The 24,876-nt window shown below is 45.2% G+C and overlaps 1 protein-coding gene across 1 annotated transcript; it reads right to left on the minus strand.

Moving 5' to 3' along the window:
- Nucleotides 1–1,648: 1,648 nt before the first annotated feature.
- SKA2 (spindle and kinetochore associated complex subunit 2) lies at nucleotides 1,649–24,413 on the minus strand. Its single transcript, XM_087956095.1, has 5 exons — nucleotides 24,309–24,413; nucleotides 13,671–13,760; nucleotides 9,929–10,105; nucleotides 5,596–5,682; nucleotides 1,649–2,107 (listed from the first exon to the last, which is right to left on the minus strand). The coding sequence occupies exons 1-5, from the start codon at nucleotides 24,339–24,341 to the stop codon at nucleotides 2,087–2,089; spliced, it is 408 nt and encodes a 135-aa protein (XP_087812221.1). The 5' UTR covers nucleotides 24,342–24,413; the 3' UTR covers nucleotides 1,649–2,086.
- Nucleotides 24,414–24,876: the final 463 nt, after the last annotated feature.

Here is a 24,876-nt window from a genome sequence, read left to right on the forward strand (position 1 = left end):
CTAAATGCTATTCACTGTATTATATATTTTATATGCATCCCAAGACAATGTCTCTTCACTCCATGCGGCTCAGGCAAGCCAAAAGGTTGGACCCACCAAGATTTAGATCTTAAATATGCAGGTGATTCCATACAAAAAAAAAACACCAAAACAAAAAAAAAAAAAAAACACAAAAAAAAACAAAACCCCACCAAAACCCCCCCCCCCAACCAAAAAAAAAAAAAACAAAAAAAAAAAAAAAAAAAAAAAAAAAAAAAAAAAAAAAAAAAAAAAAAAAAAAAAAAAAAAAAAAAAAAAAAAAACAAAACAAACAAAAAAAAAAAAAAAAAAAAAAAAAAAAAAAAAAAAAAAAACAAAAAACAAAATACCTGTATATATATATATATATATATATATATATATATATATATATATATATATATATATATATATATATATTTTTCCATAAAAATAAGGAGAGCTTCGGTAGAATGTGGGCAATAATTATATGGACTAGATATATAATTTGATGTACCCAGGTATGCTATTATGAAGTCTAGCCAGGTTTCAGCTGCAGCTGTTCTTTTATTTATTTTTCAGATGAAGGGAGCTATTTTTACCAGCCGTTCCACTCTTTTTGATGCAAAAACTCTAGCCCCATTATTACCAAAGAAAGAATTCAGTTGAGATTTCTTGTGGGCATTTTTTTGCAGCACTTAATTTCCCTTTTAAAAGCCGTAGAGATATCCCCCGATCCCACAATTGCAGCCATTTGTTTTTTGAGTCGGCGCATTTTATTTGAAGCCAGAATGTTTTGACTCCTCGTATAGTCATTTCAAATGTTCACGGGTTAAGTTCATTGGCGCCCATTTCAGAAAAACCAGTTTTTGAGGTGGCTGAATTGCATCCATGCAAGCAAAACGTTAAGGTGTTAAGTAACATAACTGTGAAACAGCTACAGGACCATCCAACTTCATATTATTACAATTTGAAGAGGGAATCAGGTCTACCTTTATGAATTACTAGCTCCATACCTGTGATTCCCTACGAAACTATGTGGTCAGGCTGTTTTTGGGGAGGAAAATAAGGGGGGGGGGAATTCTGCCTCTGCCTACCAGCATCCATCAGTATTCATCTGGCTAATGTTCTGTCAGTGTGTGAGTTGAGGGCTGTTTGGAAACTGAAATAGTATTTGCTGTGTGAGCAAGGAGACAGCAAGGCGCCTGGGCGTGGCTTAGCTCAACTGTTCTGTACTAAAGCTGCTTGCAGCTGTGAAACTAACACTGAAACTCCTCTCCTCTGCTTGTGTTTCACATTTGGAACAGATTTCTTTTCATGTGGGGAGGGGGAGTAGAACTCCTTAGCATCAGAGCCTTTTAATAATAAAATAGGAAATACTAATGCTCTGATGGTCATTTTGAAAAATCCTTTCTTAGTGAGCCCCTAGAAGCCAAGAGGAACATACGCGCCAAATTTCAAGTTTATAGGTTTTACGGTTCTGGAGATTTTGTGAAGATGCGCGAGTGGTATATTTCGCTTTTATATATATAATAAAGAAGAAGATAGATGAAGCAACAGGTGGAAACTAATCAAGTGAGAAGCTTGAACTAAGGAGGAATTATGGATTGTTGTCTTGTTTATGGTTTTTATAGACTCTGGCTAAGCAAAATAAAAACACCACCATATTTTATTTTGTTTTATTCATTTTATTTTTCCGGAATGTTGAGCTAGGTCAGAAATCAATTGTCATTACTGACAGTTAACCCGAGTCACATGTAAACACTGGAAGGGCAGGGTTACACCAATAATACACCAATAATATACAGACAAAAACCCTATCCTTTGGGCAGAGGCATTCAGATCATGTAAACTGGCTGATCGTTTTGTAAACTTTTTCACATTTTTAATAAAGTTACAATAGCGACACCAGCACATAATTCAAAACAGCACCTTTTATACATTGGTGTCTGGGGAACCTAGGCACCAAACACAGGAATAATCTCCAACAGGGTAAAAATATATATATACACAAAAAGGTATGTGGCCACTTCATCACCTCCCACTGGGAAGTTTCTTTCTGAAATGTTCATGCAGGACATCAGCGGATTTAATCTTCTTTTGGACAATTCTGTAGGAAAAGAACAGAGATTCTTTTAAGCATCGAAGAAACCCCCCCCCCCCATTTTCTCACAAAAGGAAAAGCACGGGTAGCCCACGTTAATTCATTAGCACTATGAATGAGAAATACAGGTAGTCCTTGACTTACGACCACAACTGAGCCCAAAGTGACTTTTGGCCCTATTTTACGACCTTTCCTGCCAACGCTGTTAAGGGAATCCCTGCAGCTGTTGAATCAGTAACCCAGTTGTTAAGTGAATCTGGCTTCCCCATGGATTTTGCTTGTCGGCAGGTTGCAAAAGGGGATTGCATGACCCCCGGGGACGCTGCGACCGTCATAAATACAAGCCTTATGCCCAGCATTTGAATTTTGATCACAGGACACTAGGGAGGCTGCAACAGTTGTAAGTGTGAAAAACGGTTTAAGTTAAGAGTTGTAAATTTAATCTTAACGACGCTTCTCCTCCGGTAATACTGAACTAAAGCATACAAAACCTTTGCTAGACCAATACTCGAATACAGTTCATTAGTCTGGAATCCGCACTGTATATCAGACATTGATACAATTGAGAGAGTCCAGAAGTATTTCACGAGAAGAGTTACTACACTCCTCTGCTCGCAACAGAATACCCTATATCACCAGGCTTGAGGTTTTGGGCTTGGACAATCTTGAATTCCACCGCCTACTGTTGGACCTAAGCGTAGTACACAAAATTATCTGCCACAATGTCCTACCAGTAAATGACTATTTCAGCTTTAACCGCAACAACACAAGAGCACACAACAGATACAAACTCAACGTTAACCGCTCCAAACTTGAGTGCAGAAAGTATGACTTCAGCAACCGAGTCAATGTCTGGAATGCACTACTTGACTCTGTTGTCACATCCTCAAACTCCCACTCCTTTAACCTCAAACTATACACTATTGACCTCACCCCATTTCTAAGAGGTCTGTAAGAGGCGTGCATAAGCGCACCATCGTGCCTCCCATCCCTGTCGTCCCCATTTATTCCTATTTCCTGTATTCTTACTCATGTTTATTCTTATACCTATTATTTTGTCAGCGATTGACAAATCAAATAAATAAAAGATAGATGAAGTGAAAGAGATGATTGATAGACAGACAGATAACTGTAGATAGATCGATATAGATGAAGAGAGAGAGAGAGAGAGAGAGAGAGAGAGAGAGAGAGAGAGAGAGAGAGAGAGATCCATTACTATCCACTATTGACCTCACCCCATTCCTAAGAGGTCTGTAAGGGGCGTGCATAAGTGAACCATCGTGCTTACCGTCCCTGTCCTATTGTCCCCATGTATTCATACCTATTTCCTGACTCATGTTTATTCTTATACCTATTATTTTGTCAGCGATTGACCAAATAAATAAAATAAAATGATGGATAGATGAAGTGAGAGAAAGAGATGATTGATAAATAGACAGATAACTGTAGATAAAGTGAGAGAAAGATGATATATAGACAGACAGACAGATAGCTGTAGATAGATATAGATGAAGTGAGAGAAAGAGATAGATTGATAGATCGATAGATAGATAAAAACTATCCACTACTATCCACTGTTGACTTCACCTCATTCCTAAGAGGTCTGTAAGGGGCGTGCATAAGCACACAATCATGCCTACCGTCCCTGTCCTGTTGTCCCAATTTATTCGGTCCTCTTTCCTGTATCCTTACTCATGTTTATACTTATACCTATTATCTTGTCAGCGACTGACAAATCAAATAAATCAAGTCACTTTTTTCAGCAGTGTTGTCGCTTCAAACGGTCACTAAATGAACGGTTGTAAGTCAAGGACTGGAGGTGTTTTATAGCAGAGGTTCCCCCACCCCCGGACTGTTGCTGACACCGGGCCGTGGCATGCCAGAAGCCCCCATCTGTGGGCTGCAGGCAGCATGCAAAACCTTTCTCCGTGGAACTGGTCCCTGGTGCCCATAAGGAGCCACTGGGGAGCCACTGTTTTATAGGACGTGCAAAAACAAACATACAAAAAACCCTCCAACTGAAAGTCTAATAATATTTATGCAAGAAGTTAAGAGGCAGAAGAAACTAGCATCCGCTATTGGCTGCTTAAAAAGGAAGCAAGTTAAAAACCAGGTTGTAAAACAGGGGTGTCAAACTCGCTGTCAGGATTCCAGCGATCCCCCTAATTAAATCATGAGCCTTGAGCCAAACTTCAAAAAACTTGGAATAATTCATTCAGAGTGACATTTTGGCACGACCTGTATGTAGCCGATTCTGAGACACGTAATTCACTGTCACCCTTGACCCTGGTTTTCCCCCACCCCCTCTCAGTATATCATAATTCATATTCTCCAACGAAGCACATTCATAGCCAAGAGTAATCAATCATGTTCTCCAATGAGAGATTTGCCCAGCAGAAACGCCAGTCGCCTAGTTACAATCTCTGCAAGATATGAATGGAATTCACTTTCGGTTCCAAACTGCTGCACTGCTCTTTCAAACTCCTTCCCCCTCCTCTTCTGTTGGCAACTATAAAGCAGGCATAGAAAATGTTTTTTGAGTTGACACTCAATTTCATTGAGGGCCACATCAGGGCTGTGCTTGACCTGCCAAATATGGCTGACAGAGGGTTTGTGTCATGCCCTTGTTGGAGTCTGACTTGGGGAGATTGAGGAGCTGACAGGGAGTGGGAGTGTGACTCCAGTGGCTGTGGAAGAAACAGGAAGAGCACAGTCCAGATGCGCATTCGGAGGAAGACCCAGGGCCACCACCCTCTTCATCCTCGGGTACGCAGGGAGGAACGGAGAAAGAAGTAACGTGGCTTACGGGAGAGAAAAGGGCCCTGATCTCTTTCATTAGTTGCAGCTGGGAGAACAGGATATAAGTGGGGCATTTTAAAAAGCTCTTTGCTGGAAGCAAAGCGTGTTTTATCTTGGTTGAGGATTATCTGGGTTTTGGCGTCTTCCCAACTGTGATAACTGCATTATCTTGTGGAAGTCTGCAATTTATCATCCTGGTCTGCCATGTTAATGACTCCAGTGTGGTTTGTGTTGGTTTTTTTTTTTATTTCTAATTATTTTTACTTTTGGTTCGGACTGCATTTACTTTCTTCACAGACTGTTTTTTGGAAGAGTTTGATATCAAGTTGAGGATAATTGGACATTGAGGCCCAAGTTGGAGGCATGAAAGGGAATTTATTCTACTTTTGTGACTCTGTTATTTTTATGTCACGTCCCGGCTCATCACAGTTTGTTTGCTTTTGCCGGCAGAGGCACCGCGGGCCAAGCCTTTGCTGTTTCCAGAGCAGCCCTGCAGATCGAAGCACCCCACGGGCCAGATCTGGCCTTGAGTTTGATGCCCCTGTTGTAAAACCTGAGTTCTGTTTCCAGGAGAGGGGGGGAAAAACCTCCCGCTTTACTTATACATATGCTACAAGCTTATCAAACGGCCAGGATTTTACCCTTGGCTATTCAGGACCAGACATAGAAAGCCAGATTCTTATGGTTAGAATTACCTGTTCTGTCAAACCTTCTATCACTTTAGGAGTCTGATACAGCAAATGCTGCATTGCAAGCTGTTCTTCTTCAGACAGAGGAGAGATCTAGGGGGAAGAGAATGGAATTGATTTCACATATTTATTTATATCCTGCCTTTATTAGTTTTTATAAATAACTCAAGGCAGCAAACATACATCATACCCCTTCCTCCTCCTATTTTCCCCACCATAACAACCTCGTGAGACGGGTTGGGGTGAAAGAGAAAGACTGGCCCGAAGTCACTTAGCTGCCTTTTGTGTCTAAAGTGGGACTAGAACTCCCCATCTGGTGAATGGCCCAAAGTCACCCAGCTGGCTTTCATGCCCATGGTTGGACTAGAACTCACAGTCTCCTGGTGATTGGCCCAAAGTCACCTAAGCAGTTTTCATGCCTAAAGCAGGACTAGAACTCACTGTCTCTTGGTGATTGGCCCAAAGTCACCCAACCAGCTTTCATGCCTAAGGTGGGACTAGAACACACCCTCTCCTATTGATTGGCCTAAAGTCAGCCAACCAGCTTTCATGCCTAAGGTGGGACTAGAACACACCCTCTCCTATTGATTGGCCCAAAGTCACCCAACCAGCTTTCATGCCTAAGGTGGGACTAGAACACACCCTCTCCTACTGATTGGCCCAAAGTCACCCAACCAGCTTTTTCATGCCTAAGGTGGGACTAGAACACACCCTCTCCTATTGATTGGCCCAAAGTCACCCAGCCAGCTTTCATGCCTAAGGTGGGACTAGAACACACCCTCTCCTATTGATTGGCCCAAAGTCACCCAACCAGCTTTCATGGCTAAGGTGGGACTAGAACATACCCTCTCCTATTGATTGGCCCAAAGTCACCCAGCCAGCTTTCACGCCTAACTATTGGCTCATTTCGATGAAGCTATGCAACAAACTGTTAAAGGCTTAATTCCCAATGCAAGTTTGCTTTTTATTATTTTTTATATTAATGTTTGTAGATCTCTGAGGGCCATTTGTGGAAAAGCAAGATATATATTTAAGAAACAGGCAAAACGTTAAAAGAAAAGGTAACATATTGGCCAATGTTGGCCACGGATAAATTGCTTTTGACTTGCCTCACTTGATTTTAAACCGTCAATTAGAATTCATAAGCCACAATTACTGTGTCCACACAATAAGGTAATTTAACCATGACAACTAAATCATAAATCGTTAATATTATAAGCTGCAACCGCTAAGCCAAAGAAACAAGTTATGTCTTAACAGTAATGGGATTCCCTGTCACATTTGATTTGGCTGAGCTTGTTGTATGAACCCAGCAGTTAACTATGTTATGGTTTAGCATATTGGCTTTAGGCTAATTGGTTGACACAAGATTACTTACTCAAAGACCTGCCCAATGGCAGTTTTGGAGTTGGTAGAATCCCTTGTTCTTTATTTTTGTCCTTTAATGATTCCGTAATCCAGGGGTGTCAAACACGATTTCATTGAGGGCCACATCAGAGTTGTGTTTGACCACCAGGGGGGTTGGGGGCATGGCTAGTTTGACGTCAGTGTCGGGGACATCTGTGGCCTGCTACCGAAAATGGGCTCCTGAGCTGTTTTCGGCTGGGATGGCCTCCTGCAACGCTTTGCCAGCGAAAAAGGAGCTCAGGAGCCCGTTTTTGCTGGCAGATGCACCAGAGGCCGGTCATTCCCTGTTTCCAGGATAGCCCTGCAGGCCAGATGTAACCCCCCCCCCCAGGCCAGATCCTGCCATAATCCCTTGCCTCAGGGTGGAGTTGGGGGCAACTGAATGGAGCTGAGTGTTTACTGGCTGCATGCCCTTTCTGTCGCCAATGCAAAGTTCACTCCTCCTCCTCCTCCTCCTCCTCACAAACCTCACTCCCTTCTAGCACTGATGATGTTACCTGGTTGGGTAATGAAAACGCCTGCAAGAAAACCACCAAGCTCAGAGAGCACTAAGAACCTCACAGTCGTCGTCTTCTTCTTCCTCTTCCCTACAAACCTCACTCCCTTCTAGCGCTCGTTGGGCCCAGAGATGTGTGTGTGTGTGTGTGTGTGTGTGTGTGTGTGTGTATATATATATGTGTGTGTGTGTGTGTGTGTGTGTGCGCGCGTGCATATATATATATATATATATGGCATTCAGCTTTGTTCGGGTATTTTCCACGTCATTATAGTTGTGCTTTTAAAGTTGTAGCAGCGTTTCGGCAGAATCTCATCTGCCATCATCAGGCTTTTGATGATGGCAAATGAGATTCTGCCAGCATTGCTAACAAAAGCACAACTGTGCGTGGGAAATCTCTGAAGGCCTGAATCTCACACATATACATACACACATATACATACACACATATATACATATATATATATACATACATACATACATACATACATACATACAGTATATACCTAGGATCGAACTCACAGCCTCCTGATTGTGAGGCAAGAGCTCCACCTCTAGGCTACTGCCTTATAATACGTAACAAACAACTGCACTGTGTCACCGCGTTCTTATTTGAGATGTGGTGCTCTTATTTGGTGCTCTCTGAGCTTGGTCGTTTTCTTGCAGACGTTTCATGACCCAACTAGGTGACATCATCAGAGATAGCAAGGAGTGGCGTTTGTTCTCTCTTTGTGGCTTGCCCTTTCAGTGTTGATGGGATTCCTCTTGGTGGTTCCTTTATTAGGCTTTTGTTTATTGTTAGCTTGTTTGTCTGAGCCGGTAGTTCCTTGATCGGGGTATTTTGTTTTTTTCTTGTCTGTTGGTCTAATTCAGTGATGGCGGACCTTTTTGTTGTGGTGTGCCGAAAGCGTGCACATGCTGGCACCCACAATGCAATGTGCCCCACCCACCCCTGAACATGCAACACCCCCCCGCCCCTTACCTGCACTGCACATGTACGCACCTCCCAGCTGACTTTCAGACCATTTGAGGGCGTTTTCGCCCTCCTGGAGGCTGGAAGCCTCTGCAGCCTCAGGAGGCTGAAAAACGGGCCTTCCGGAAATACCGGAAGTGCCCGTTTTCAGCCTCTGGAGGGCTTCTAGAGCCCAGGGGAGGCCGTTTTCACCCTCTTGGAGACTCAAGGGAAGCCTCGGGAGCCTCGGGAGGCTGAAAACGGCCCCGTTTTGGCACTTCTGGTATTTCCAGAAGGCCCATTTTTCAGCCTCCCAAGGCTGCAGAGGCTTCCCGCGAGCCCCGGGAGGGCAAAAAATGCCTCAAAGGGGCCGGAAATCATCTAAGAAGTTCAAGGGAAGTGTGCGCATGTGCAGTGCAGGTAAGTTTGGCTGAGGCTTGCGTGCCCGCACAAATGGCTCTGTGTGCCACCTGTGGCACGCCTGCCGTAGGTTCGCCATCATGGGTCTAGTTGGTGTTGGGGTTAATCTCTGCTTCTCTAAGTATTGTTTGCTGGTGAGGATGTGTTTTGCTCTGTTTGTTTCCTTTTCTGCTTTTCGCTTGTCTATTTTGAATGGTATGTAGACGTGGTTTATCTCTTTGCGTCTGTCGATGGCTGATTTGTCTAAGTGCCAGGTTTCCAGTAATTTTCTAGTAGTTTTTGGATTTGGCTTGATTTAAGATCTCCATTTCCCAACTGAAACTATGGTGAAGTCTAATCACGTATTGTGAAATTAAGGAGTTAGATGGTGTTCATGGATAAACCCCAGTCAAATCGTAAACAGCAGCCTAATCTAAGAATCACCAAAAACGCTCCCACCAACACTGACAGGGCAAGCCACGTATAAAAAGAGGGAGCAAATGTCACATTCCCTTCTAGCACTGATGATGTTACCTAGTTGGGTAATCGAGCGTCTGCAAGAAAACCACCAAGCTCAGAGAGCACCAAGGACCCCACAGTCGTCTTCCTCCTCCTCCTCCGAAACCTCTCTCGCTTTCAGCACTGATGACATTACCTAGATGGGTAATGAAATGTCTGCAAGAAAACCACCAAGCTCAAAGAGCACCAAGGACCCCACAGTCCTCTTCCTCCTCCTCCTCCTCCCAAACCTCTCTCCTTTTCAGCACTGATGACATTACCTAGATGGGTAATGAAATGTCTGCAAGAAAACCACCAAGCTCAGAGAACACCAAGGACCCCAAAGTTCAACCTTGAGCTTCTCTTCTACTGGCATTACTCGAGATGTGATTCTATCTCACTAAACCTCTGGTTGATGATGAATGATGCTGGCCTGAGGCACGCTGATCCCTAGAAAGTTTTTCTGTTGCTCCCCCAATAGATTCAAATGGAATCTGGAAGAGACTCGCAACTACTCCAAAGAAGAGAAGGTAAAATCTTGAGAGAAGCCCACATTACAAGTAGCAATCAAGCAGCCAGAGCATTACCTCTGTCCCGGCGTGTTCCTGTATTTCCTGGACCAACTTCACTGTTTTAGCCAGAGTGGCCCGGATGGCACGCATGGACTCTCGCCGCTCCGCGGAAATCTTCTCCAGCTGCTCGCACAAGGTTTTGTAACGCAATTTCACTACCGACAGCTGCTGTATCAGGGCCGGAGGATTTTCCTGTTTCCAAAGCAAGAAACAGAAGGGAAAAGACAGAAAACAGATAATCAGAGTTGGAAGGGACCTTGTAGGTCATTTAGTCCAGCCCTCCACTCAAGCGGGAGACCCTACACCATTTCTGACAAGTTGGAGGACCTTGGAAGTCCAATCTCTTCTTGAAAGTCTCAAGTGATGGCGCTCCCACAACTTCCGAGGGCAACTTCTGTTCCACTGGTTGATTGTTCTCACTGTCAGAATGTTTCTCCTTATTTCCAGATTAAATCTCTCCTTGTTCAGTTTCCATCCATTATTCCTTGTCTGGCCTTTGGGGGCTTTAAGAAAATAGCTTGAGCCCTTCCTCCTCTCTGTGGCAGCCCCTCAGATATTGGAAGACTGCTCTCCTGTCTCCCCTGGTCCTTCTCTTCACTAGACTAGCCAAAGGCATCAAGCACTTTAAGAACACCAGGTCCACATCAGCAGATTCAGAACTCAACATTCAAAAAAGAAAGTCCGAATAGAACAGAGACGAAGCTTTCAAAGGGGAGAACCACCGAGTTCCCAGGCTAGAGGGGATCGTTAGCACACCTGTCTACTGAGCCAAGCTACAGTGAAGTATCTATTACCTTGAAAACGTGAGAGGCCAAAGCCGGGACCTTATGGCCTCAATCTTTGCCTACTATATATAGGCAGTCCTCAACTTACAACCATTCGTTTAGTGACCGTTCAAAGTGACAACAGCCCTGAAAAAAGGGACTTGCGACCGGTTTTCACACTTATGACGGTGGCAGTCTCCCGAGATCTTGTGATCCCCTTTTGCGACCTCAAACTCAATCTGGGAAAGCCAGATTCACGTATAGCCATGTTATTAACAAGTGCGGCGATTCACTTAATAACGGTGGCAAGAAAGGTCGTAAGATGGGGCAAAACTCACAACTGTCGCACTGAGCAACAAAAACTTTTGTGCTCAATTTTGGTTGTAAGTCGAGGACTACCTGTAATTGTCCAAATGAGCTGGCCATATCTCTTGGTCTTCAGCTCCCAACTGCTAACTGAGCACATGTTCTGGTTACTGCAGTCAACCTCTCCGGTCTAGGGAGCTTCTCTCAGTCATCCAGGACGTGGTTGTCCCAAATGTCCTTTTTTCAACAGGCAACTAGACTTTCTCTTCTTTGAAGACGTTTCACTTCTCATCCAAGAAGCTTCTTCGGCTCTGACTGGATGGTGGGGAATGGAAGGATTCATACTTCTTGCAGACCGCTAGTCATTTGCATTCTTTTGGAGATTTGTTTAGGCCACTTGGACATTTGTCTCTGTCCTCAGGGTCACCTGAGTGGTGCTGTTCTGACCCACGCCCTTTTTCAACAAATCAAATACAATCCAGAGGGAACAGAAACCTTGTAATGCTTTTGCAAAATAATTAGCGGTGATAAGCACAACCCTTGCCAAACTGTGCGAGACTTGCCAAAAGATAACAGACAAGAAATAATTTGCGATACAAGAATTTTCAAATACAAACTCAGGATACTGGAATGTCCACGAGGCTGGAGTTTCAAAACGTCTTTGCCTTCTGCAAAGTACGTTCATTTCACAGCTGGCTTTTATCTTCTCGAAGGAGGGGCCATTACCTTGCAGCCTTACTCCCGAGTCGCCCATGCTGTTGTAGCTGCTCTTTCCTGCGAGCAGCCCTGCGCGCACGCGCACTTGGCACAGGCTCCTCGGGAACCTCATCACTGCTGACAGCCCCCATAATCTCTGAAGGCAGCAGTCCGCTCCCCAATGGTCCTGACCCCTCATCTGAGTCCTCGGTCTCCTCAGCTGTCCGCACCTGCTGCCGGCTAACCACAACAGGTGCAAATGGGTGTAGAGCCTTCTTGGAACTGCTGAAGGGACTGGGTTGTAGAAGGCTCCACACCCATTTGGACTACTCAGGTGACCCTGAGGACAGAGATAAATCTCCAAGTGGCCCCAACGGCTCTCTAAAAAAAATGCAAAGGACCAGCTGTCTTTAGAGCGGAAGAAGCTTCTTGGATGAGAAGCGAAACGTCTTCAAAGAAAAGCAAGAAAATCCAGTTGTCTCTTGAAAAAACAAAAGCACCTTCGGGACACTCCATAGAACCATCAAGAATGTGAAAGAACAGATGGAAAACAGAACAAGTGGCTTCTTCACAACCATTTAGGCCAATTCTCCAAATTGACAACCAACAGTGTACAAGGAGGAGCTTGTCTTTCGGCTTGTTCTATGCTGTTGTCAATCAACTTCATTGGACAATTGAGATCTAATATCAGAAACCGGGGATGTGGAATCTTGAATCCATTCTGACTGCAACTGCAGTGTGCAGAACGCTTCTTTGGATCCAAATCTTTTTGCAAACCTCAGTTGTGTTGGTTGCATCAAGGGGGGGAAAAAGTTGCCTGGTTCCTTCTCCAAAATGTTAATCAGTAACTTCTACCTTAATCAGTTCTTCTATAAAGTTAGCCTCTGGAAAATTATTAGTGTTGTGGCCCACTAGCAGCCAGCAGAGCTGGCGGCAGACTCGGAGAGTGAGGAGGTTGGGGAGGAACCTGGTCCAGTCCTGGAGTCTGGGGAAGGCTGTGACGAGGGCTCTGCATCAGAGGCAGAGATGGGGCCGGGGCCGGGTCAGCTGCCTTCGGAGTCGGAGATCAGTGGGGCAGAAGAACAGCTGGAGCCTGTTCCCAGAGTGCTCATCCACAGAGCTGCCAGGAGAAGGGAACAGTTAAGGAACAAGGGTCAACTCGGGAGTAAAGGCACAGGTGGATGGTGAATGGCCTCTCCCATAGGGATAAATACGAGCCAAAGGGGAGTGGGGTTTGCAGGAGACAATTAGTTCATTAGTGTGATGATCTGTCCCTGGCTTCTTGCCAAGTAATTTCTGCTACAGTGTGGCGTTTGGAAGATATCGGCCTGGGAACTCTCCAGGCTTGATAAAGGTCTGTAGTTGTGAAATCTCATGGAAAACTTTGCTGGAGAGGAATTCACTTTAACCTAATAAAAGGGGTTTTATCGGGACAAGGAGTCTGCTTCATGATTTTGGGAAGCCTGGGTCACAACAATTAGGTCTTTGGGTTATAGTCTTAAAGAACTGACTGAACAGTTTTCTGAAGGTGAAGATAGGCAAGCTAAGACAAACCTTAAATTTGTATGCCTATGTAGGACACAATCATGAGCTCCCCAAATTGTCTGTTTACGATATAAGCAAAATTATAATGGCTATGTGGTTCTTGGTGCTCTGTGGGCTTGGTTGTTTCCCTACAGACATTTCATTACCAAACTAGGTAACATCATCAATGCTAGAGGGCAGTGGGGTTTGCTCTCTGTTTAATTGCCCAAAAGAAAACAACACTCCCAATAACACTGATGATGCTACCTAGTTTGGTAATGAAACGCCTGCAAGAAAACAGCCAAACTCAGAGAGCACCAAGGGCCCCATATTCCTTTTTTTTGCAACCCCAAAACTGTGCTTATTCAGTAAAATATGGTCATGCTTAAGAACCTTAACAATGTGGCATTAAAATATTTCTCAGAGGATGTCAGCAATGCTTTCAGGCATAAGCCTAAGGACGGTACCTCTTGGGCGAGTTCGTTAGGGAGCCGTCTCATCATTTCAAACTCCAACGTTGTCTGGATGTAATCCAGGTCAGATTCGCCCTTCTGGAACTAAAACATGAAAAAAACACAACCGCACCCCATTAATACAATGTACGGAGTGAGAAGAAGGCCACCCACCAAATGCCTCTGCTTAGGATGAATTGGGGGAAGGAAGATGGCATAAGATCACCTTGTAGAGGAGAGAGGCAGCATATAAATAAATAAATAAAACGAACACATACATACATAAACAAACAGGGAGGGAGGGAGAGAACGAGGGGAAATAAGAAAGAAAGAAAAGAAAGAAAAGAAAGAAAAGAAAGAAAAGAAAAGAAAAGAAAAGAAAAAAAGAAAAGAAAAGAAAAGAAAGAAAAGAAAGAAAGAAAGAAAGAAAGAAAGAAAGAAAGAAAGAAGAAAGAAAGAAAGAAGAGAGAAAGAGGGAGGGAAGAAGAAAAGGAAGGAAGAAAAAGAAAGAAAGAGGAAGGGAGGGAGGGAGGGAGAAAGAGGAAGAAGAAAGGAAAGAGAGAAAAGGAGAAAGAAAAAAAGAAGACACTGAATTGTAACTATAGAGAACAGAACAGAACAGAATTCTTTATTGGCCAAATGTGATTAGCACACAAGGAATTTGTCTTTGGTGCATATGCTCTCAGTATACATAAGAAAAAAAAAATACATTCATCAAGAATCATAAGATACAACACTTAGTGATAGTCATAGGTTACTCTCAGCAATCAAATCATACATAGGTTACTAATACGTAATCAAAACATACCAGGAAAACAAATAAAACAATATCAATTGTAAAGATACAAGCAACATGATTCTAGTCCTAAGTGGGGAGAGATAGGTACTAGGAAGGATGAGAAGAATAGTAATACAGTAATACCGTATATATAATATAGTAATACAGTAATATTTCCATATCGATGGCATCTCACCCTCTCTTAAGGAGAATACAGGCAGTCCTTGACTTACAACCATTCGTTTAGTGACCGAAGTGACAATGGCACCGTAAACAAGACTTACAGCCAACCATCTCGCAGGTTGACTTGCTGCAGTCGTTAAGTTAGTCAGACTAACTTAACATACGAGTGGAATGGGAGAATGACCTTGGAAGGCGAGGAGAAGAGATGGTGGCAAAAGAACCATCAAATAAAAGGAGGAGAAGCTCACAACTGAGAAACGGACAGAGGAATTTAGAAAGAATCTGCCCCAACTCAACCAGGCAATAAAGAGAGACGGAGAATTGTCCTGTCCGGCTTGAAAGATTCCCTTAATGTAAAACAGAACCTTTGTTAAAGATTCTGTAATACAGTACAGTACAGTACTTACGACCAGTTGCTTTAGTGACCGTGTGGAGTTGCAATAGAATAGACCTGTGAGCATGTTTTATTACGGTTTTGCTGAAAACTGGTGTTTACTTCTGGCTTTCGGCAAAACCACACCCATAGCGAATGATCGGTTCACTTTAACAACTGCTGCAAACAAGGCCATAAAAATGTGTTGGTCACATGACCGATTCACTTTACAACCATCTAGAGTTCTTATCGTGATGGGCAGGCTGCGTTATGGTCGTAACTGGAGAATTACCTGTAGAATTAGCTTATCTGGTTATGTTTCCGGTCGGGTTTATTTGGGAGGCTCACAATATCAATCAATCAGAATAGAGCTGGAAGGGACCTTGGAGGTCTTCTAGTCCAGCCCTCTGCTCAAGCAGGAAACTGTATAACATTTCAGGCAAACTGCTGTCCAGTCTCTTCTTAAAACGCCCCAGGGATGGATGAAGCACCTACAACTTCTGGTGGCAAGCTGTTCCACTGGTTAATTGTCCTCACTCTTAGGAAGTTTCTCCTTAATTCCAGCTTGCTTCTCACCTTGATGAGTTTCCATCCAGAGTTTCTTATCCTGCCTTCTGGTGCTTTGGAAAATAAGTTGACCCCCTCATCTTTTTGGTAGCCCCCCAAAAAACTGGAAGACTGCTATCAGTCCTCCTTCTCTCTAGATTGGCCAAACCCAATTCCTGCAACTGGTTCTTCGTATGTTTTAGTCTCCAGGCCTTTAATCATCTTAGCTGCTTTTCTTTGCACTTTTTGCAAAGTCTCAACATCTTTTTTGTAATGTGGTGACCAAAAACTGGACGCGGTATTCCAGGTGTGGCCTTACTAAGACTTTGCAAAGCTTTATAAAGTATTATAAAGGATTTATAATACTTCAAGTAATTTTAATTCTATGCCTCTGTTTATACAACCAAGGATCGTATTGGCTTTTTTGGCTGCTGCTGCACAGGGCTGGCTCATGTTTAAGGGATCGGCCACTAGGACTCCAAGGTCCCTCTCACAGTGACTGTTTTACAACCAGGTTTCATTCATTCTGTACTTATGACGTTGGTTTCTCCTGCCTAGGTGTAGAACCTTGCTTTTCTCCACATTAAATTTCCTGCTGTTGGATAGGGCCCATTGTTCAAGTTACACACTAGGGCAGGGGTTGCCAATCTTTTGGATCTCAGGGACCACCAAACTCATAATTCTAAATCCCGCGGACCACTAATATGAATTTTGACTGACGGTGGCTTGCTGACATTTTCTCAGGGTCTCTGCAGAAAGCAGCAGAGACCCTGGGAAAATCCCCCCAAAAGTCTGCAGGAAAATTCCCCACCCCATTTTCCTACCGATTGATTGTTCTTTATTTGGGATCGCAGGATACAGTCTCCAGCTCCGTTCTCAATGGGAGAGAGAGAGAGAGAGAGAGAGAGACTTTTGGCTTCATGAAAGGAAAGCAGCAGAAGCAGCAGAAGTCTTTCTTTCTCTCCCCCAAACTCTGCCAGAGGTTTTGTGAGACTTGTCGCGCTGGTGCAGCCTCTTGGAGCAGGAGGCCTTGCAGGGCCTCAAAGACTCATTTCTGGTGGAGTTTGGGGGAGAGAAAGAAAGACTTTTGCTGCTTTCCTTAGTGTAGCCAAAAGCAGAAGATTAATTGCTTTGGGGGTGACATTTCTCTGCGGACCACCAAAATTTCCTTGTGGACCACCAGTGATCCCTGGTCCACTGGTTGGCGACCACTGCACTAGGGCATTTACAACCCAATAAATGTATTTTTTTTCCTCCTGTCTCAGTTTCTTTTCCCCTTGTTTCAACTGACTACACGCTTCCGTGTTTAATTTTTCTGCAGATCCATGATTGCAAACGCTTCCATAAATACGTTTTTTTTAAAAATGTAATGCTTTTATGGCCGTTGCATTTACTTCAATGCCCGTACCTCACTTTAACGACACCTTAAGGACCGGTTTCGATCAACTCATCCAGTTACAATATGAATAAATGTTGTGGCGTACAGTGCGCAAATTGCATTCGGCAAACACAAGCTAAGGATGCAGGATTCCCTGAGGATACGCAGTCAGGCTGGGTTTTGAAGATGATGAATTTTGGTCGTTTTGCCTGAGCTACGGGATAAGCGGCACCTGCAGCAAACGAAGTCAGGCAGGGCAAATCGGCAGCGGGATCCCTTCCTGACATCTACAGGTGGTCCTCAGCTTACAACAGTTCATTTAGTGACCATTCGAAGTTACAATGGCACTGTAAAAAGGGACATGACCAGAGGTGGGTATTCAGCAGGTTCTGACCCAGTTCTGGAGAACCGGTAACGGAAATTTTGAGTAGTATGGAGAACCAGCCAATCCCACCTCTTGACTGGCCCCACCCCCATCTCTTCTCTGCCTCCTGAGTCCCAGCTGATTGGCTGGGTCTCCTTTGGTTGCCCTGCACAGGAGAACGGAACTGGAAAGCAGGTTAGCGGGGTGGGGAGGGAATGGGGACTTTGCAGTAGGGAATGGAGATTTTGCAGTCTATCCTATCCCTGGAGGAGGGTAGAAACGGGGATTTTACAGCATCCTTCCCCAGCCACACCCACTAAGCCCTGCCACGCCCACCAAGCCACGCCCACAGAACCAGTAGTTAAAAAAAATTGAATCCCACCACTGGACATGACCATTTTTCACCCTCACGACTGTTGCGGCACCCCCGTGGTCACGTGATCAAAATCCAGACCTTTGGGAACTGACTCACATTTATGGCATTACATTAAAGTGCCTGGGGATCATGTGATCCCCTTTTGCGACTTTCTGACCAGCAACGTCAGCGGGGAAGCCGGATTCGCTTAAAAACCGGGGTTACTAATTTAACAACTGCTGAGATGCACTTAACCACTGTGGCAAGAAAGGGGGCAAAACTCACCGAACAACTGTCTCGCTTAGCCCCAGAAATGTCGGGCTCAATTGCAGTCGTAAGTCGAGGACTACCTGTACATAAAGCCACTGTGCTTTCAGCAGCGTTTGCAGACAGACAGATTTCATATACCAATGGATTAGGGTTTAGGATTAAGATTAGGATTAGACCAGGCCTTGTCAACAGAAGGTGGGAACGCAGCCTTTCAAAGAGAGACAAATTCTGTCTTTTAGCTCGTGGGTGTAGTACTTAAGGCACCAGGCTAGAAGCCAGGAGACGGTGAGTTCTAGTCCTGCTTTGGGCACGAAAACCAGCTGGGTGACTTCAGCCACTCTTTCTACTAACCACCCACCTCACAGGGTTGTTGTGCAGAAAAATTGAAGGAGGGAAGAGCGTTAGGTATGTTCACTGCCTTGAGTCATTTATAAAATAACATACCGGTATGTGTATTTATAAAATATACATTTATAAAATAAAGACAGGATAGAAATCTAATAGGAAGGAAGGAAGGAAGGAAGGAAGGAAGGAAGGAAGGAAATTGTTCTGTGAACCAATGGCAGGACCATTACAGGAATCACCAATTGGACCCAAACAAATGTGAAGCCAAGAGGATGCGGTGGCTCAGGAGCTAAGACACTGAGCGTGTCGATCAAAAAGGTTGGCAGTTCAGCGGTTCGAATCCCCAGCGCCGCATAACTGAGTGAGCTCCCATTGTCCCAGCTTCTGCCAACCTTGCAGTTCAAAAAGCACATAAAAAATGCAAGTAGAAAAATAGGGACCACTTTGGTGGGAAGGTTAACAGCGTTCCATGCGCCTTCGGGTGTTTAGTCATGGCGGCCACATGACCACAGAGACGTCTTCGGACAGCGCTGGCTCTTCTTCGGCTTTGTAACGGAGATGAGCAGCGCCCCCTAGAGCCAGAAACGACTGGCACAGATGTGCGAGGGGAACCTTTACCTTTAACTGTGAAGCCACAGAAGAGGCCTCACCAAGGAGAAACCTTTGGACCTCTCCAGCACGCAGTTTCGGAAACCAGCTGAAGCTGCCCATTCAGCAAAACGGACCTACAGACCAGAATTTTTTCCTTTTTATCCTTTGACCGGTTAGTTGACCTCTTTATCGATGAGTCACGTGAGAGCCCAGATCCTTTGGAGCCTGAATTGCTCCGTCTCCAGCCATGGAGGGTTGGAGAAACATTGGAGTGATGCCACCACCGGGCCGCTGTTGCGGGTTCTGCTTGCAAGTGCTTTGACAATACTATTGCACTGCTAGCTGGCAAGTACAGTAGTGCAATGAAGTCAGAGCTCCTGTCAGCAGGAAAAGGCTCCAGGGAACAGAATAACGGAGGTGGAAAGGACTTCAGAGGTCAACAGCAGGAGATCTTTCACCATTCTGGACAAATAATTGTCCAGTCTCTTCTTAAAAACCTCCAGGATGGGGTCCTTGGTTGCTTTTTTCTGGTTGTTTTCTTGCAGACGTTTCATGACCCAACTAGGTAACATCATCAGTGCTAGAAGAGGGGAGGAGGAGGAGAACTGTGGGGTCCTTGGTGGTCTCTGAGCTTGGTTGTTTTGTTGCAGATGTTTTATGACCCAACTAGGTAACATCATCAGTGCTACAAGAGGGGAGGAGGAGGAGAATTGTGGGGTCCTTAGTGCTCTCCGAGTTTGGTTGTTTTCTTACATGTTTCATGACCTACCGATTAATGGTCAGGAAATTTCTTCTTAGTTCTAGGTTGCTTCTCTCCTCAGTTAGTTTCTTTCCAAGTCAACTGGGGAAAGCTTAAGCCATGGGAACCAAAGACAAAATATCAGAATCAGCGGCTGGATTTTTCCTTGAGAAGCTAGCTGTCCCTCAAAAAAGGGAAGATTGACGAACCAGCTCTGTTCAAACCATGCCACCTGCAGCACACCGTATTCCAACGGACAGATGATGCTCCTTACTGGTTTGGACTCGCCGAGTTCAGAGGACTATCTCCCTGGGTACAAAATCAGCCCGATTCAAGTGGTCTGACAAATAAGAGAGTTATTTTGAGCTGCGGTGGCGCAGTGGTTAGAGTGCAGCACTGCAGGGCTACTTCTGCCGGCTGCCTGCAATTTGGCAGTTCAAATCTCACCAGGCTCCAGGGCGACTCAGCCTTCCGTCCTTCCGAGTTTGGTCAAATGAGGACCCAGGTTGTTGGGGGCCAGAGGCTGACTCCGTACACTGCTTAGAGAGGACTGCAAAGCACTATAAAGCGATATAAAAATCTAAGTGCTATTGCTATTCGTAAAAGTAGGAGATAAGCACGGTCCTCCTTGGGCCTGGATGCTGGCACGAGGGATAGGGCGGGTGTGTGTGTGTGTGCAATGTGTGCAGACACACGCCCAACATGAAAAGAATGCAAGGGGGAGTTGCATTCCTACAGATCGGCCTCTCAAGAGGAACAACTGCCTCTCAATAACTAGGAAAATTGGTTTGTGTTTGTTTAGACAAAGTATTTTGCAAAAACGAGGCTCTTTTTCTTAATAGGCAAAGGATGCATGGATTAGCAGACAGAAACTTTGGTGGACTTGTACCATAGGCCAAAGTGCACTCGTGTTTTAATGCTCCTGCAGCAAAACTTTTTAAAAAAAAAATTCAGAGGGGAAGATGGGATTTCCTATTACTGTTTTAAGCCATCGTGCAGTCTCCCGAAATCTGTACGATAACAGGATTTCTCTTTCATGTTGTGTTTTTAGCTGACTGAGCATTACCAGCCAATGCCCTTTTAACATTGCACTGCTTTTTGTGCATGTTCACTAGTAGTACAACATAAAAAGGGCAGTGGACGGACACCTCTCGCCATCCGGAAAACAGCAATGATGACAGAATTGGAAGGGACCTTGGAGGTCTTCTAGTCCAGCCCCCCAGCTCAAGCAGGAGACCCGATACCATTTCAGATAGATGGCTGTCCAGTCTTCTTCTTAAATATCTCCAGTGTTGGAGCACCCGCAATGTCTGGTGGCAAGCTGTTCCACTGGTTAATTGTCCTCACTGTTAAGAAGTTTTTCCTTAATTCCAGGTTGCTTCTCTCTTTGATTAGTTTCCATCCATTGTTTCTTGTTCTTTGGAGAATAGCTTGACTTTGTAGCAGCCCCTCAAATATTGGAAGGCTACTATCATGTCACCCCTGGTCCTTCTCTAGACCAGGGGTGGACCAGCAGCAGGCCACAGCATGCCAGAAACCAGCAAACCAAGCAAAGCCCCATCCACAGGATGCAGGCGGCACAGTAAACTATAACCCCTCCAATCCACGGGAAAAACTCTCCATGGAACTGGTCCCTGGTGCCCAAAAGGTTTGGGGGCCACTGTTCTAGACCAGAGGTCCCCAACCTTGGCAACTTTAAGCCTGGCGGACTTCAATTCCCAGAATTCCCCAGCCAACTTTACCCTGGTCTAGACTAGCCATACCCAATTGCTGCAACTGTTCTTCAAAACACGACAAGGCAAGCTCAAGAGGCCATTCCTGGCAAAAATGGCAGTGGGGGAGAGCAGGGAGGCCTTGGAATATCCATCAAGCCACCCAGTGTCATTTGGAAGATGGGCGGCATCAACATTTAATAAATAAGTAATAAATAAAACTTAGGACAAATAGGCTTACAAGCATTACAAGGTTCAGTAAGGAGCATGCAAATTAAAAGCATAATCTATCTGAGGTCCCATTGGGAAGTTCAAGAATTCCTCACTACCTAAGGTAGTCTTTGACCTACATCCATTCGTTTAGCGACAGTTCGAAGTTGCAACGGCACTGGAAAAAAAAGCAACTTAAGACCATTTTGCAGAGTGACGTCCTTTGCAACCATCCCCGTGATCAAAATTCAGATGCTTGGCAACTGGCTCACATAAGTGACAGGTTGCAGCGTCCCGTGATCCCCTTTTGCGACCTTCTGATTAGCAAAGTCTCCACGGGGAAGCCAGGTTCGCTTAACAACCGTGGCTATTAACTTCTCAGCTGCCGTGATTCACTTACGAGCTGTGGCAAGAAAAGTGATTTGACCCAGCTCCCCAAACACAACAAATCTTCTGAAGTGAACCCTTTATTAGAAGTGCTGGCAACCCTGGCAAAAAGTTTCTCTTTCAAAGCAGCAAAGTTGTTTCTCTAACAATCCATCCGGAAGGTGAATAGTTGTCTGCCAGTCAAGGTCGTAAAATCGAGCAAACCTCGCTTAACGGACTTGCTTAACAACAGAAATTTGGGCTCAGTCATGACCGTAAGACATGGAAGGCTCTTCAACCTTGGCAAGTTTAAGACTTGTGGACTTCAACTCCCAGAATTCCTGAGCTAACATTGACTAAAGGAGGAATTCTGGGAGTTGAAGTCCACAAGTCGTAAACTTGCCAAGGTTGAAGACCCCTGCTGTAAGGTATATCTGTACCCTGTTCCCAAATCCTCCATTTCTTCAGAATCAATTAATGGGAACCCCAAGCGGGGTATGACTGTTTGGCATCTTAGCAAGAGCCAGAGAAATTATCTCCCAGAATTCCTGAGCTAACATGACTGGAGGGGGAATTCTGGGAGTTGAAGTCCACAAGTCTTAAAGCGGTCAAGTTTGAAGACCCCTGCCTAAGAGGGAGGACTAGAACTCACAGCCTCCTGGTAATTGGTACACAGTCACCCAGCTTAGGCATTCATCCCTAAGGCAGGACTAGAACTCACCAATGTCATCCAACCAGCTTATTTATCTAAAGCAGGACTAGAACTCAGTTTCCCAGTGATTGGCCCAAAGTCACTTTGTTGGATTTCATGCCTAAGGCAAAACTAGAACTCACTTTCTCCTGGTTTCTACCCTGGTGTCTTAAGTACTAGACAAGGGCCCCCCAAACTTGACAACAATGCTGGCTGGAGAATTCTGGGAGTTGAAGACCACAATTCTTAAAGTTGCCAAGTTTGGAGCCTCTGCACTAGACAAAACCTAGTTCTTGTTGTCATTTAGCCTCACAATATTCTTGCAGTGCCAACTAGGATGGGGAAAAAACAGTCCATGGCTGAAAATGGCTTTTCTCAACTTGGTGCTTTCCAGATCTGCTACATTGCAAGAGGAATCAACTCCAGGTAGCATTTTGTATGGGCAGAGGATAAGATTTAGAGGCCACCCAGCCCTTCCAGAGGGCAACAGGATAAGGAAGTCCCTAAATAAGCTTTCAGAAGACAAAACAAGTCAATACTTTGCACAGGTACTTCAATACAGGCAGTCTTTGACTTACGGCCACCATTTGAGGCCAACATTTTGACTGCTTGGAAAAACAGTCATTAAGCGAGTTTTGGTCCCGTTTCATGACTTTTCTTGCCAGTGGTTCAGTTAGCAACACGGTTAAGTGACTCTGGCTTCCCCGTTGACTTGTTTGTCAAAAGGTGGCAAAAAAAGATGATTCCCAAACATTGCAATCATCATAAATAAGAGTCCGTTATATGAAGCAGCTGAATTTTGATGTGAGCACAGGGATGCCGCAAATTGAAAAATGATTTTTCATGCCATTGTCATTTCATAGTCACTAAATGAACTGCCATTGGTGCAGTGGCCTACAGGTGGAGCTCTCACCTCACAATCAGGAGGCTACCAGGTCCATCCTAGAGGCAGATATTTCTCTCTCTGGGCACCATGAGAATATATCTGTTGAATGTAACTCCACACTGGCAACAGGAAAGGCATCTGGCCAATAATCACTCAGCTCCATTCAGGTGCACAGACTCCACCACACACAAGATTACGGGGTCATTAAAGCGAAGATAATGACTAAACATTAACATTAAGTTGAGGCCTATCTATAGGCAATAAAAGGCTATTTTTTTTTCCTTTTCAATGCCATTTACCGTCTAGTTCAATGGACTTTCTCTTCCCAACCTTTCTCATTTTTCCTTCAATGCAACCAGCATTTTTTTTCTCCTGGCCTTCCAAAGGCCCCATCGCTTGTGGGGGGGGGGGGCCAGGAGAAATGGGGCGACCCACCACTGAAACCAGCCCAGCATTCAAGCCACGCCTACAAGCACTGTTGGCCACGCCCCCGCGGGAATTCGAGCTGGGGGAGAAATGGACCAGCCCAAGAAGCTACGCCCCCGACGGACCACGCCCCCCCTCCAAGCCAGACAGCAGAAACGCAGCGAGCCCACAAACCCCCCCCCCACTTTCGGGGTGAATAATGGGCGCGTCCAGCTCTATTCTAGGGCTCCCCCCTGCAGGCGTGAGGAATGGTTGAATCCGGCGGGATGAGGGGGGAGGGGGCAGCTTTTCTTACATTCCTTCCCTCCTCCGCGGCTTTTCCACCCCTTTTGTTCCTTCCGTTCGTTTAGGCCGCTCTTCGGGAGGCCGCTTCGGTCCTCAAGGGAACGGCGGCTTCCGTTGTGCGCGGTGGCGGCCCGGCCAGCAGTCCCGAGACTTACCATGGTCTCGAGCGTAGTAACCGCCGTCTCCATGTTGAATAGTTGACATTCCTCAGGCGCTGGCACTCTCCCCTCCTCTGGCAGGACCGCCCCTTTGCTGAGTGGAAGAAACGACGCTCTTTATTGGGCGGTCGTCATTCCATCCTCTTCCTCATTGGCTTTTTCCGAGGGCGTTCTTACACCTATTGGACAACGCCTGGGATAACCCCCTAAGATGAAACGACAGATCCGATTGAGTGGCTTGGAAGCTATCGCCCTTTCCTATTGGTTGATTAATAGCGAAGCGATCTGGGAGAAAACTGAATCGGGAGACCGGATTGGTTGGCGGGCGTCAGCATGCGGCACTTCATTGGTCCTTAGCGTAGCTTTTAATTTTCAAAGGCGGGCCCGGCTCGTGGATGCCCTCCTTTTGCTCTGCCTCCCCTTTCGTTGTCCCCATTCTCGCCGACGTTTATTCTGATTGGCTCGCGTTGGAAACCGGGAAAAGAGGATTCGCTAAAGGCCGGTCAATCAAAGGGACGGTCATGCCTTTGAAGTTTGAGGCGGATGGAACGTTGGCTCTCACTTG

The sequence above is a fragment of the Notechis scutatus genome, chromosome 1 (assembly GCF_049901735.1).
Source record: "Notechis scutatus isolate UNSWTSFEM ecotype Mainland chromosome 1, rNotScu1.2, whole genome shotgun sequence".
NCBI classification, from domain to species: Eukaryota; Metazoa; Chordata; class Lepidosauria; order Squamata; family Elapidae; genus Notechis; species Notechis scutatus.